The 16,056-nt window shown below is 35.7% G+C and overlaps 2 protein-coding genes across 2 annotated transcripts; one reads left to right on the top strand and one right to left on the bottom strand.

Moving 5' to 3' along the window:
• Nucleotides 1-251: 251 nt before the first annotated feature.
• On the bottom strand, nt 252-4,364 carry LOC146146859 (uncharacterized). Its single transcript, XM_083387592.1, has 3 exons — nt 4,046-4,364; nt 3,582-3,695; nt 252-2,393 (listed from the first exon to the last, which is right to left on the bottom strand). Exons 1-3 carry the CDS (start codon nt 4,065-4,067, stop codon nt 2,098-2,100), a joined length of 432 nt encoding a protein of 143 aa, XP_083243718.1. The 5' UTR covers nt 4,068-4,364; the 3' UTR covers nt 252-2,097.
• Nucleotides 4,365-5,293: 929 nt separating this feature from the next.
• Nucleotides 5,294-7,878, top strand: LOC146146858 (uncharacterized). Its single transcript, XM_083387747.1, has 3 exons — nt 5,294-5,469; nt 6,161-6,253; nt 7,133-7,878. The coding sequence occupies exons 1-3, from the start codon at nt 5,370-5,372 to the stop codon at nt 7,390-7,392; spliced, it is 453 nt and encodes a 150-aa protein (XP_083243873.1). The 5' UTR covers nt 5,294-5,369; the 3' UTR covers nt 7,393-7,878.
• The last annotated feature ends 8,178 nt before the right edge of the window (nt 7,879-16,056 follow it).

Genomic DNA, 16,056 nt, shown 5'->3' with positions numbered 1-16,056 from the left:
TTCTCTTTTATATCAAGTTGATTAAGGAAGCATTATAGTGATGCATACCCGATACGCCGCAGGAATAGAAATATAAGAAGGGTAATTGCTAGTAAAGCATTTTGAAATGAGTTACCAACAATATAGGCTACTCTTTTAAATTTGCACGATAATATTTGTTTTAGGAATGGGGTTTTGACAGTGAAATGGGACCTAGTATGTTGACATGGTAAACATTTTCGTATAGGCTTACAGGGAATTAAACATAGTATACTCTTCTTGGAATAAGTATTGTAGGCCAACCGAGCAGTTATTAAACTATACATAACGCTAGTTTCTGAAAAGGCGATAATATACAGGCTTGTTTAACGTTTCTATGCTAACGAGTTTATCAATCAAATTTTATTTCGATGATATTTACAATAATAAAATCGCGATGTGAACGAACAAAACAGTAAAACTCGATTAAAAGTGCAACAACAGCACGCTCAACGCCGCGCAAAGTAAAACGACAAATGAAAAGGAGATAAAGATGCGATGACCAACAAACAAAACAAATAAGCACCGAACGAGCTTGTTTTTTAGTACTGTGCTTGGTAGCAACAAAGTACATTTAGTGCTGTCGTAACATTTGATGTATGTCGGAACTTGTGCAAAAAAATATTAAAATGGAATAAAAAAAAATATTGAAATGGAACCAAGAACAATTCTGATAAACGTCGTATGAGAAACGAATTAGAAACCAAAATAAAATAAGTTGTAAAAGTTTTTAAAAATAATACATTTACAATGTTTGTGATTTCGCATTTAAGGCACCCTCATCTGCCTAATTTACAAATCTTTAGACATCATCGTTGGATCATCAAACGCAGATTGCCACTATAGATTTTTTTCGATTTCCAATAATTCAAATAGAATGCCCAAACCGATACTTTTTAAATAAGTAGCCTGATGGATACCGAACTATGTCATTATTATATATTTTAAGTAATACTAACACTAAAACGCGCATGGATAAATGTTTTTAAGGTTAGTAAACTAAACTTGTATTCGCTTGAGAAGCATATAGTTGCATTAAATGGTTAATTTATTGTGGCTTGCAAATTAAACTTTCATGTTGAAAATGCTTAGTGGACAATTAGTAAAGGGCGATAAATACTCACTTTAATTTGCTAGGATTGGCAGTGATACTCGATTGGCAGCAAGACTACCGTAGTACCCATAGTACAGTTTTCGAATCGGGTATCGATCCTACATTATCGGACAATCCTATAGGCAACTACTGTTAGCTTGCGTCTCTGGTGGTCTCAATTTAGACAAGACGACTGCAACAGAGTTACGATTGCCAATTGTTCACGTTCCCGCCACAGAGATCTATTTGCCCTCCGTTGACATGACCACCTCTTATCACGTTTTTTATTCTTCTATTTGGCCCGGGTCGCTTGCTTTGTGGCGGAGTCATTCCTGTAAAAGAAATAAAAAGATGCATTTTATTACATATAATGTGGTAACCGTTAGATGCAGAGGTTAAAGTGGGATAATTTTCTTAACGGAAAAATTTATTTCAGCAATGACAATTCACAAAGTTGTGTCTTAATTTATTTCAGCAATGACTTTTCAAAGTTGTGTCTTAATTTATTTCAGCAATGACTTCACTAAGTTGTGTCTTACTTTTTCTTTTTTCCGAAAAATTTCGTTTTTCCGAAATGCCGTCCCGGCAGCAATTTTTTTGCCGTTCCGGTTTACTTTCACCACTGGCAATGTAAATGTAATTGGGTAACTGTTAAATGTGAATAATAAAACATTCCTTGTTTTCATCTTCTGCTTAAGGTAATGTGAAACTTAGTTGAGTTTGGTATTCTTATCGATATTTGCATATTAAAATTAAAACAAGGGACAATCTATAACGAAGAAATGCTCTGTGTAAAGCCGATTAAGCCATACTCGCTACTAATAAAACTCGGTATGTCAGTCCGAAAAGCTAAACAAAACGCTCTTCAAAAGGTCTTTTAAAGGGGTCAACTCTTGTTATTTCAATAGGTTTGGCACAAAAGCGAGGCCGCCCTTTCAAGAGACATGGATTTGTAAGCTGTTACAACAATTAAGAACCCTATAGTGTTACAAGCCGTACTTCTGTTTATTTAATAAAAGTAAAAATAAAAAAAAGTAAAGATCACCCATAGGCAGGTTATTCACGTTTCCTCCGTTTCCGCAGAACTGAACGTTTTTGCACTCCAGATTCAGAAAGACGTTGATCTGGTCGTGCCGTTCGCGTGCGACATCCGAAGAGCACGGAGGAGCAGGGGAGTAGGCAGGAGGCGGAGGTGAATCGAAGGAGGGAGGTGGACTTGGAGGAAGAGCAAAAGAGTTTGCGGCAGACGCGGGGTTCGTGTTGCCTCCGGTTTGCGTTTTATCTTAATCGAAACACATAATGGGACAATCAACGCTGTCTAAATCGAACACCCTTGTCTCGTGATATGATAAAACTATCTCGTCTATATATAACAGCACAACATGATTTAGGTTGTTATCATTTATTTCTGACGGTTCATCCTTTTTCACCACTTTTGGTTGGTTCACCCCTGCAAAAAATTTATTCACCCTGGGGTAAACCATTCACCTGATTAAGAAACACTGTCATATAGCACAAGACCATTACAAAGCAAAATAACCTGCATTAACCACGACAGAATAAGATATTTAAAAAATCCTAAATAAGACTTAAACCTCTAGGAATAGGGCCTAAATGTATCGGAATATTGCCTTTTTCTTAATGGACAAAATAACACTTTAAACGTTCGGTAGAGTGTATGGTACGATCGGGGGACACTTGTCTATAGCATCGGCCGTTCTGATGTCGAAATTTGGACGCCCTGTTTTGGCAACAGATTGTTTGTTCCTCTTTGGGGTGGGTAGTCAGTAAGGTTAGAAACTGGTTTAGGGTTACAATTAACTAATTTCGTATTTATGGCTTGAGTTTATCTTAGTGCAAGGATATATGGTTCTCTCCTATTTTTGTAACCCAGATAAACGCATTTTTTGCCCGATTTGGTTTGTGCTGCGTCAAACGTAATACAGTTGATCCGTTCGAAGTTCGACTTGGCCAGCAGATTCCTTTGGGTAAATTGCTTTATGACGTCAGCTATGACGTAATTTTGTGATATCTTTGGAAAAAGAAAACAACGACCGCCCGATTTAATGCCAACGATGTCAAATAAAAAATAAAAGTACGAAGGCCACGTGAAACCAGTTTTAAAGCGTTTTGCCTAAGCTGTAATATGTTGTTTACGTTTAGTTGTTTTCCGTTGTTTTAACAAATTGATTGCCTTATAGTTATGGAAAACACTGCTTTAAATCGCAATCATGTTGAATTGCCTAAATACTTGCAAATGGACGACAGCGAAATCACCATAATATTGATTGAGGGATACCGCGGTTTTGTATCCTGTGTCGGCTTTGATCCGACTCGACCGAGCAACCCCACTAAAACCAAATATATTGGAGCGACGCTGCGTCAAATCGAACTTAGAGCGGTACAGCTTTCGCGGGCCTAAGTGCCTTTCTCTTCAGTGTCAGGTACTGTTACACAACATAATACTCACTGTACGGTACGAAGTTGTTTACTTCTCCAGCGCACGCAGTCACTTGCGTGTTACTCAATCGTATTCCATCAAACACACAGTCGGCCTCGTCTAGTTCTCGAATTTGTTCCGCGTCTGCAAAGCACGACAATAGTTCATGTCTGCAGTAGCGGTCATATAACGGATGTGAGCGAATTTTAATTGTACAAACTCAAGTCTGTTCAAAAACAACTCAAGCGTTATTTTTGAAAAATTGGTGCACTTGTTTTTAGAGATTTTATATTGGGGTTTGATTAACTTTAATTATCCCAAACATTGAATTCTTGGTAGATGTAATTTGCCGAAATTGAATGCAAATATATGTAGGCCTACAAAGACAATGGCGAATTATGTTTGCAAAAGTGTCTAATTTAAAATTGCATAGAAAAATAAAATATTTACACATCAGAACAATAATAAAAACAAAAAGAATATTACAGACTTACCGTAAGTTTTTTGTGCATTCATTTTGTTAATTACAGGTTTCTTAAGTTAGTCACAAAAAAATCAAGTTGAATATGCAATTTCCCCAATAATTAAAACTGCAACCATACAAAATCCAACTAATTTAGCTTTAGGCTGTAAATTAGGTAGTCAATAATATATGCACTGGGAGGAAAAAAATACGATAACATCATCAAGTGTCAAAACTGTATTACACTGTCGATTAGCAAGAAACACGATCGAATTATATCTAAACGGCGAAACAAATGTTTGCCTTACCGTCACCACAAAGGGCTTTTTTGTTTGCGTTTCAAACGCTACGAAGGGTTACTGATCAGTATTCACACACCAAAGTTAAAAAAAAAACTTTTCCAAATGGTTTACTTTGGATATCGGGTTGTTTAGGCAACTTAAAATTGCGCGACTGCAACAAAGCTACGTTTTAAATTTTCGCGACTGCTAATGAATTACAACTGAAAACTGTATTACATTGTACTGTTGGAATGTTGCGTGTTAGTCGACGTTTGCTCGGCTTAACCAATTTCACAACAAACTTCTACGAAATGCGCGGCTGCAGCATCGACTGATCGAGCAACTGCGCTGAGTAATTTGGTAATAAACCATCGCGCGTGTTAAACTTTCCAATCTGTAAACCATTTCTAAACAGTACTGATTTGGGTGCAAACACTCCCTAAGTAATTTGACCAACATATTTGACTTGGTGAAAGCTGTGTTTGGGGTTGCATACCCTAATTTCACTTACCAAAACTATACGATGTACCGTATAAACATTTAGAAAATTGCTATCACTATATCCAACCACGCAATCTAATCTTCTGTAAGTCGCAAAACCGCTGCGACAGACGCACGGTCGCACGCAATATCAAAGCACCAGGGGAAATCCCGATTTAAAAGTACCGTTTGGTGTGTCTAGTTAAAGTGTAAAACGCACAAAAAGTCCCATTCGGTGGCTAGACTTGGGCGCAAGATCTTACACCACCAAGAGATTGCGACAACTGCCTTATGTAGGCAGTTCCGTTACAGGTGTCGTTAATTTATTTACTGGAAGTATGCTACGTTTTGAAGTGTTAAGCGTATAACGTTTTATCAAACATAATGAACACAAGGTCAGAAAACAGTAAATAGATAAAAGTATCTGATAGACGACATAGGCGCAAATCAGTGAAATTGATGGTCTCACATTTCCAAAGCATTTTTTAACTTGTTCATGTTTGTAACTCAACAGGAGTTTAATTTTATTAAAGTAACCTTACATTTTGTATGAATTTTATCATTTAAAGTCATTTAGACCGACTGTGGTGCAAAATGGCGGCTACAGCCTCTTTCAACCATGTAACTTTCGGAGATGGTACTCAAGTTAACTGCAATGTAGGCGACGTCAACAACAACAAGTACTACGCTTCAGGTACGTAAACCAACAATATCTTTTTTATCTGGATAAGAATTGTAATGGTTAACCAATATTTATTTAGGTTGGTTAGCTTGAATACCAGGTTCATATTAAAAGTCAACATTTTTTTGTATTTTTTAGACGAAATTGTAAGCCGAATACCACAAATGTTTCTGTGGTTTTTAATTTCTATTTTTTATTTATTAATTTTTTTACCGTATACCACAAGATGTATTGCTTATGAATATAGTTATTCCGTACTCAAAACTTTGATTTTAAAGTTCTAGAGGACATTATTCTACAATTGCGGCCCACAAATTAACATTTACTATAGATAATACCAGACTTTGTCCGAGAAAAATAGGGTATGTCACAGTTTTAGTATATTAACGTATCACTTAAAAATTGGCAAGCTCATATTTGCAAGGTACGTTTCTGGCACTGTCGCGGCGATGTAAGCCATTACTCCACTTAAAGGTTTTTTAACAACACGGTTGAGTAGTAATAACAAGTGGCCTACGTTGTGTACTATAGCAAAGGCGTGTTTATGCGACAAAATAATACGCTCGTTACAAAGTAGTTGTCTTGGAACAGCATAGCAATGTTGTGTACTTATCACGTCAATAAAACTGCGTTCATAATTACTATTGAAATTTCATTTTACTATTTTCCGTGTTAGTTGGCAATTTATTTATTTATTTTTCAGTTGATCAGCGACGAAATAGCCAATCCATCTCGATGGTCAATTCAGACGTTAGTAATTGCAAGATTGGAGTTCAGGAAATTGGTGATTTGGCAGGTAATCAACACATATTGTTATCGTTTGAAAATTGGGCACCAAAGGGCTTTTGTTTGGAAAATGATTTATAGAGATGTTTAGTCAACATCGTTTACAATTGCGTTTACAGTTAGGCTGGAGGCAAACGAAATCCACCTCTCGACTGATTTCTAAAGCTTTCGTGCATAACTTACTGTTGTGTACCTGACACCCTATTAAACTTTCATCATTGTTCTTGCGCTGGAAACGAGGATGTAAAGCGAAGTTTCTGCAGCAGGCAAGATGATTTAGAAAACTGCTGCGGGGCGTCGCATTGCATTTTCGTTTACCCTAACACCGAAAGAGCGTTGTCCCTGCTGACAAAATTTGCTGGTTACTGATTTTATAAAATAAGATTCTAAGTTTTTTATATTATTTTCTACCACATAAAAAAAATCACCAATCTGCTCGACTTCCACATCTATGTGACAAATTCTTCCTCTGCTTATAGCCGAAAACTATTGTAAACTGAAGTAAACTGAAAAATATTTGAGATTGATAAAACTGCAATAAAAAATAAAAAAATTATTCAATTTTATGATAAAAAAAAATTGCTTTGTAATAGTTTTCCAGGACAATAGTACACCGAAAAGCCATCGCAGACTCGGCCAATCTGTCGATCTATGATGCAAGCAGAGCAAGCCAGTTGTTTTTCTGGCTTGCTCTGCTTGCATCATAGATCGACAGATTCGGCGAGTCTGCGATGGCTTTTCGGTGTACTATTGATACGGAAGCCGTAATCGTTGGTCATAAAGCAACTTCCGAGGGGCTAGATCACAAATGTTATTAACCACATATGTTTATGTGTCTTTCATTTTCAAGGACAAGTATACCCTGCTATACTCTAACAAATTGTTTCAGATACGCAAACTGGAGAACAGAAAAGGGTTCCACAGGGCGTGTTGAACCAGCCTAGTAAGAAAAAGGCCAAGGAGTCTGCCTTGCCGAAAAGTCAACTCAAAAACCCCCAAAAGTCACCCTCTGCGGGTAGAAAACCGAAAGCAGCCGATGTAAAGGTGGAACCGACTTCTGTTGACGCCAGAAAGAAAACAGATTCAGGTCTTGTCTGTACAAAGCCGAACACAAGATCACAAACAAATGCCAGAATATCTGCCGAGTAGTTTTTACAGTCAAACTTTACCAGGGATCTTTTAATCCAGCTTCCCAAACTATTTTTTTTTTGATATTTCGAGGCCCTATAAAAAATTAAGGTTCGGTTAAGCCATGTTTCTTGGAGTACCGTATATTAGTGCAGTCACGATTCCTTCTATTGTAACAACAACTTTCTAACTAATGTAAATGATTCGCTGATAGCAGGTAGTACAGCATAATACTGTATGTGCTTTATTATGTCATAAGAGATATTATAAAACACGTTATATTATCGAATAATAAAGCATAACTAAAGATTAATAATGATGACAGATAATAAAACTTATATGTTTAAACAACATTCGGCAAAGCCTAATGTTAAAAAACTTAAAGACTAATTCTCCTTGCGGACCCTGTGAAACTGCTGTACGGACCCTAATTGGTCCGCGGACCAAAGTTTGGGAACCGCTGGTCTAATGGAAAGCAGCTCTCGATGTCATTTTAATGGTACTATGAAAATGGTTGGCTTAAACCTTAAGCTACTTTGCTGTACTTGGTCATAAAACATTCCACTTTTATATGTCAAAAAAACCTAAACGCTTACCAAAACTGCTGCGTTATAACTGTAAAAGCAACTTAAGTTTTCTAAACACTGGTCTATGGTGCTTCACTACGCTGTATAGCTTGGGTTCCCAACCTGTGGGCCATGGCCCCCTAGGGGCCTTTTTCAAGGGGGGCTATGAAAAAAATTAAAAAATAGTGTTTTTTAGTTTACTATCTAATACACTATAAAAAAAAACATAATTTAAATTGAAGGAACTCTAGAAACTGCAAGAAGAGACGGCAGGCCAATTTAACCTTGAGAAGGATAATTTGACCACATTTTGGGCAAAACTAAGCACTCCATACACTAAGCCTAATGAAATGGTCATGCCATTGCTCGCCTTTCCCATAAACATATCGTTGTGAGTGTGGGTTTCAAAAATGTTGCTTATGAAGACAAATCAGCGCAGTGTCTTAGATATTCAATATGATATGCGGCGTGGCTCTTTCCACCACTAAACCAGCAATTAAGACATTATAAAAGCAAAAACAAGCTCAACCATCACATTAACTAAATAATTAATGTAGGCTACTATCATGTTTATTGTGTGTTGTATTTATATCAATTTATCATTCCAACTGCCGGTTACTGTATCAACTAGTTTTTAATTAAATTGACGTTTCTTATTTTTTTAAAAGGTTGAATAAATAAGGGGCCATTGATTTCTCCAAATTTTCAAAGGGGGCCACAGTGTTGAAAAGGTTGGGAACCCCTGGTGTATAGAATACCCTTTTTGAAATGTACCTTTTCCACTGATGTTTCCGGTCCTTGTCACTTCCAATAATGCCATATCTGTGTCCCGTTTAACAACTTCAAAGTTATACATTCCTCGTTTTTTTTATTCGTTTTTATATATATCTTCAGTTGTTTATTTCAAATGTTTAAAAAAAGTAAAAACAACTGCGATACCCTAATCTTAATACATGCTTATATGGACAGTCCAGAGGCGTACCACATTATGGTATCATGATCACACTGCCATTCAATTGTTTCTGCAAATAACCCCATTGATGTTTTATAGCATGAAGTTAGCTCTATGTGATGAAATGAGTTATGTTTTTTGTTACTGATTTTGATCCTACAGCTGTGTAGAATTAAAAAAAAAGCGTCGAACACTATTTTCTAAACAACAAAGAGATGAACATACTGTATAAACATTAGAATTATAAGAGGATCAAAACAGCTGCCAGTCTAACAAACGCCATTTACTTCAGTGAACCAGAGACGCTCGATAAAATTTTGTGTATTGGCCTAATAACATTTACTCCACTAGAACAATTCAGAGAATAAGGAGATGATAAAAAAACATATAGCAAAAAAAATTAAACTACATGAAGATGGCTTTACAAAAACTTAAGTAAAAATATTGTTTTGTTCATGTTGTATTAGGAGTTTATTGTTACGTCTTCAAATGTACTCTGATTTTTTTCTTATTTGCGATAAATCTGTCGTTAATAAAGCCTTAAACTGTAACTTTGAGTACTTGTGCATATGCTTATGACGTAAATCGAGACATTCTTGTCAAATTTGAAACATTCTTTTATATGATTGTAATTAAAAACTTGTATATGATTGTATAGTCTGGATTATGCGCACCAAACATAGAAAAGGGGCCCCACAGGTTTTCTAAAATTGAAAAAGTGGAGACGAGGATGAGAGCATTTATTGTACAATTTGCGCAAATACGTGAAAAAATGCGCACAGTTTAAGTTACCCTCAAAAATGTGCGTACTTTGTTCTACGTAGTTGCGCAAATTGTGCAAGACCATACCACTCCCCTGTTGCAGGAAGGATTTAGCATTGCTGGTTTTTGGGAAGAATCGTAAAAAAATCAGGAGATGGCGTCACAAAGTTACGTCATAACGTGACGTCACAAAACAAATATAGAACTCCTAAGAACCTGCTATTCTTACGCGAACCAAGGCGAATAGTTAGCAAAAAACAATTCTCAATAGAAAAATATATATTTTTTTGTATACCTATTTATTGTTTATCTAGTAAAGTGGCCCTCAAACTTTTTCATCCCTTCGACCCCTTTAACCTATATTTTTACTCAAGTTCCCCATTCGCCCCAGCGGGAAATTCCCCGCAATTTACCCGAGGCACATTTTCGGTGAACCCCCGTAGGGTTGTTAACCGAAAAAACGTGTATATTGCGCTTTGAAGCAATATTTTTTACCTGTTGTGTTCCCTTTTTCAATAAAATTAAAGTTGTATATTTGCTAAAGCTTGAAAAAAATATTCGTATAGATATTTGTTGAATTCTTATTGTAAAATACAGTAATACCGCAAAGTTTTCTTTTGGCACGTGACAAAAGTGCGAAACTGAGAAAATGAAAAATATGTGACATATTTAAGTTAACTTAGGACGTAGGGTAGACTATGAGAGTTGTGTTACACTTACACAAACAAAAAAACAATTAATTGCTCTTGTCGCAACAGGAGTTTTAGATGATAAAAATTTAGCTTGAAGAGAAATTTACAGTTAACCAAAAATGGACAAGTTTTATAATCACTAACAAATAACAATGTCTAGAAAAATATTTCCAAAATAAGAAAAACTGTTACTATTCAACATGCTGCCCATACTTTTTCAAGCCACTCTCGGTGAAGCGACTATACGTAAAACCAATATGCCGTCTACAGCTAGAAAACTAAAATCTCTTGCTAGGGAAAGTCCCCTGCGAATTTTCGCGCCTTGTACCCAAGAAAGCTCGTGATTCGTTATTTTATGTTCGAGGCGGGCTTTGTGAAAAAAAATGCGGCATTCAAAACGCGAGGAAAGTGTTCCTCTTAGCGCTGTTTTTATATACTGGCCAAACTGCGCAGTGGACGTATCTTGCGGAAAAGAAATTTCAATAAGGGAAAGACAGCGTCAAGAAAAGGATATTAGTTATATATTAATCCACATTAGTTATATTTAACAATATATTAATCCACGTAGAAATTACCTAATGTTTTTAAACATGTGTTTTGTTGACATGTTCTGATGTTGTGTAGTTATAGTAGCTGAAAATCCTGAATTTCGTTACATAGCCTAAGTATATCTGCAGCAGTTCCTAATTTCTACAAACATAATGACTAAAAACAACTTTCAAGGCTGCAATTTAAAAAAAGCAAAGCTCAATGGAAACAATGGAGATGTAAATAATATTATTTTTGATAAGGTCAAAAGTACTTGTTTTTCAGATAGTTTTAATGGTAAAAATGACAGTTATTCAGTTCTGTTTTTGTATGCAAAATAACGATACTTTTTTTGTTTGCTTCGTCGTTATAAAGCAGGGGTCGGGAACCTTTTTAACTAAGTAAGCCATATAAGTGAAATATTCATGGTTGTATTTCCATGAGAATGCATAAGCTAAGTTTGCACAATTTGATTACGAAGTTCCGTTAAAAGAATAGTTTTTTTTAGATATAAAGAGATTCGGGCGAAGCACCGAAAATTTGCTAATATGTGTAATAAAAAGGAAAATATAAAGTGGTTGTGGCCGCTTGCAGTTTATTCAGATCATGCTCAGAATTATAGCTTATAGATTTGTCTACAATCAAGATTATTTAATCAAAAGAGACATAGGCTATGTCGTCACAAAGAGAGCCATATGTGGCTCGCGAGCTATAGGTTCCCGATCCCTGTTATAAAGTAAAGTAAACACGCAAAAAACATCTGAAACCGATCGATAGACTGCTGGTTAACCTATAGAGCATTTTGTACGTCACTAAAGCGAAAACAGGAGCTCATTCCAAGCGTGTTGAGCCTCATGTATTTGTTTTACTGCACTGGTCCTTTAATGAAATCCCTAAATCGATCAAGCCCTTTTGCTTTATTGGTTAATTTTGACAATAAAATTTGTCATCCAAAATTTGAAAAAAAGCCTTTCTATTTTAATTTTTACCCATCTTTTCATGAAAAAATTGCACAATTTAACTCTATATAATTTTCAGTTGACAATTCTGTGAAAATGGAGACTGCAAATAATGGCAAAGTCGTGGTCCAAAAAGATCTCAAAGCAGGTGACACCTTTATATTTTAACCAACATGGTTTGATATAATTCAATTTACTAACCTATAAATGTAAATTGCAATCTGCAACTTGTGCAGCGAGACCTGCCTCATCAGGAAACACAAGAATGAAGCCAACCAAAACACCAAAAACTCAACCCAAAACAATTCAAAGGATGACAATAGCTAAAAAAAAAGTACTTGCTTAAATAGTCATGTAGTGTATGCGTTATCGGTAATTACTTATTTCAAATTACAGTTACAGCTATTCTGTAGGCCATTGTTGCCGCGGTAGAATTAAATTTTAACAAAGCAAAATATCATTGATCGTTTTTGATTTTCCCTTCAACAGGAAAATGCAGTCAAACGAACCGGGTCAAAACGGGGAAAACCCAAAGCGCCAGCAAACAAAGCCTCAAGCAGTAAAAAGGCTAATTCACCTGCATGCAGCAAGAGCCCCGGCAAGTCAACGCGTGGGGCGTCAACATCAAGAGGCAGGGGTGGCGGCCGTTTAAACAGAGGCGGAAAGAGAAGTTTTCTCTAAATTTAATCTTGTTAAATAAAATAAGCTTTTAAATGGACGAAATAAAATTGTGTGTTGCTTTTCTTCGTTGTTGCTTCGATAGAATTCTGTTTGTTGAAGGTCTAAGTCGGCTTAAACTTTGAACTTTAAAGTCTGTTTATAGTATATCAACCGAATTGTTATTAGCAATTTACCAAACGAATGATTCTTGTAAAAAAACATTAAACCAATAAAATTCCACACCAAACTTTATTTCCAGATTGTTATCCCTAAATGTTATTTTACTTATACCAAAACTGCTGCGTTACAAATGTAAAAGCCACTAAGTTATGTTTTTAAAACACTGCTCTATGGTGCCTCACTGCACTGTATATAATGAACTTTTTAATATGTATCTTTTTAACTGATGTCTCCTGTGCGTGTTACATTAAAATAATGCGTTGTCCGAGTAAAGTTCAACAAATTTTGCAAAGATACAAATTTTGCAAAGTTCTCGTTTCATTTGTTTACCTATTCGTTTTCATATACATCTTCGTTTTTTTCTTTCAAATGTTTGAAAAAAGGAAAAAACAAACTGCGAACCTAAATACATGCTTGTATGGGCAGTCCATATGTGTACCACATTATGGTATAATGATCACACTGCCATTTAGTAATTTTTCTGCAACACCCAATTAATGTGTCATAGCGTGAAATTAGCTCTATGTGATGAAATGAGGTATGTTTTTGTTACCTTAAAATTTTGATCCTACAGCTGTGTAACATTTAAAAAGCGTCGCATACTATTTGCTAAACAACAAAGAGATGAACATACTGTATAAACATTAGAATTATAAGAGGATCAAAACAGCTGCCAGTCTAACAAATGCTTTATTTCAGTGAACCAGCGACACTTGATAAAATTTTGTGCAACAACATTGACTTTACTTGAACAATTCAGAGATAAAGGAGATGATTGAAAAACATATAACTAAAAAAATTAAACCTATATAAAAATGGCTTTACAAACACTGAAGAAGATCGGTTCTAACTTATTGTTTTGTTCAAGTTGTATTACGAATTTATGAAAAATCAAATTTTCATTGTTACGTCGTAAACGCACTCTCATGTTTTTTGTTATTTGCGATAAAACTGCCGTTAATCATTGCTCAATCTCTATAGTTGCGTGGGTATGTTCGAAAGCAAATTAACCTGGTACAATATTCGGTGAAACCCCGTAGGGTTGTTAACCGAAAAAACGTGTATATAGCGCTTTGAAGCAATTTTCTGTTTTGTGCTGTGTTCCTTTTTTCAATAAAAGAGAAAAAAAAAATTTTGCATTTGGAAAAGAATGATCGTGTAGATATTTGTTGGACTTCTTATTGTTGCAGAAAACAGTGTTACCTCAACATTGTTTCTTTCGTGCGACAAACATTTGAAACAGAGAAAACGAAATATTATGCGTCAAATATAAGTTAACTGAGGACTTAAGATAGCGGGATATGTTTGTTTTGTTGCACTTACACAAATAAACAAAAAATTAATTGCTCTTGTCTTTACAAGAGGTATAGATGACAAAATTTTACCTCTAAGAGAAATTAGGAAAACATTTCAGTGTCTTTTATTGTGTCCGACAAGGATAGCCTATATGTATGTCCAGTTGAAACTGAAAATGTGCAGTGAAACACGAATTAAAATAGGAAAAAAATGTGATAATACCAACAATGTGTTTAGAAGCGATATTGATAATAATAAGTATATAATTCGGTCACTTCATGTCATCTTAGCTACAAAAAAATCGAAAAGGCCCGTAATTACACAACAAATATATGTAACTGACACGGTTAGTTAGCACAGTGCTCCGCAACAGGTGTGCCGCGACGCCGCCGAAGTTTTACTTTTAAGGCTTCTTTTAATCAGTAGAATTAACACAAAAATGGTTCACAAAGGTAAGAATTTTGACAGTTAAAAAAAAAATTAGCACAATGTGCGGAACTTTATACTGTCAACGCATAGTCTTAGGAAGTTCGTCGCACACCTGAAATATTTTTGAAAGCGATTGAGCAAAGCGAGCACAACTGATTGCATGAAATCCACTTGGTCATATACACAAATCACGTTTTTCGTTAAAATTTCACCTGAAGAATTACATACATATTTTTTTCTTCAATAAATAAAATAGTCATTTACCCATATATTACGCTCAACTATTTTTGGGGAAAACGAACTGTATGTTTTTTTACACTTCGCGCGAACATTTTACGTCATAAAGGGGTTCTTCTGACAAATATGTTTTCAGCAACAAATGTATTATGAAAAGCAACAGTGAAAAGTTAATATTGGAAGCACGACAACTAATTTTACAGCCATAGTGTGTGGGTTCAACACGCTGCCCCTTATACTTGTTCAAGCCAGTCTCAGTGAATTGCGACAACGCCGCACAAATATGCGGACTCAGTTAGAAAACTAAAATCGTTTGACTGGGAAATTCCCAGCGGCTTTTCGCGCCTCTTTCCCTATAGCCGTTGAAAAGATCGGGGGTTCAATATTTTTAGTTCGAGACAACTTTGTTTGAATAATGGCGGCAAACAAAACGCGAGGAAAGCGTCCCTCTTTGTTACAGTTGCGAAAGTGCGCCATGAAAGCATCTCGCGAGACAAGAAGTTTTAAAACAGGGAAGACCTATTTTTTTTAGAGGAAATCGGTTTGTGACATTATTTTAGTCTCAGTGGAAACCACCTGATGTAAAAATTGTGCAAGATTTACGTGTTTCAATGTCGTGCAGGTAGCAACACGCGTGTGCCTTTTAGTAATCCAGTATTTTATGTAGTTTACTCTAAAGGTTTATGTGCAACCCTTCACAAGCTTGTGTGACAAACAAAATGACGACTGAAAACAATATTAAAGGCTGCAGTTTTGAGGAAGGTGCAACACTCAACGCCAACAATGGAGATGTGAATAATACTACTTTGGGTGAGGTTAAAAGTAAGTGAATTCAATTTTATTTTTATTTTTGGTATATTCTTCAGTAACAAAATACAATACTTTCGAATAAGAGTCATTGTACGCGATATCAGTCATGGACAAGTTTAATTTTTGAGGTAAATGTTTTAATAAAAAATTATGAGGCCGCTAATGTACAGAAAAAATTTTTAAAACTTTTTGGCACGTCCGTGTCCACCACAGGCTTGTTTCGGAATATTTGTAACAATAAAACATTAACACCTACATCTCCATCAATCAGTAATTGTTTCTCTAATTAAAGACAATGGTACAAACGTTTGACTGGGCTAAAGACTAGCTAACCTAGCCTAAAGGCCAGGGGTGAGCAAATATTTTCGACAGCAGGCCGCATGACAAACAGAAAATGTCTTGGCGGGCAGTGTCGTAAAAGGTGATTTCGAATAAACATAAAACAACGTGTGATTCCTTTTTAAAAAATCTTTAAATCCCCTTGTTTTGACAAGCTGGTAAGAGCAGGAATATGTGGTGATGCCTTACAAGAGTAATATATTCAATAAATTATTCAGAAATTAAAAAAACTGTTAAGGCTTTTTTTTAATCGGCGTTATTCACAGAGGTCTGCT

Source organism: Ascidiella aspersa, chromosome 4 (genome assembly GCF_963924565.1).
Source record: "Ascidiella aspersa chromosome 4, kaAscAspe10.2, whole genome shotgun sequence".
Classification (NCBI taxonomy): domain Eukaryota; kingdom Metazoa; phylum Chordata; class Ascidiacea; order Phlebobranchia; family Ascidiidae; genus Ascidiella; species Ascidiella aspersa.
This window is presented reverse-complemented; position numbering and strand designations above follow the sequence as displayed.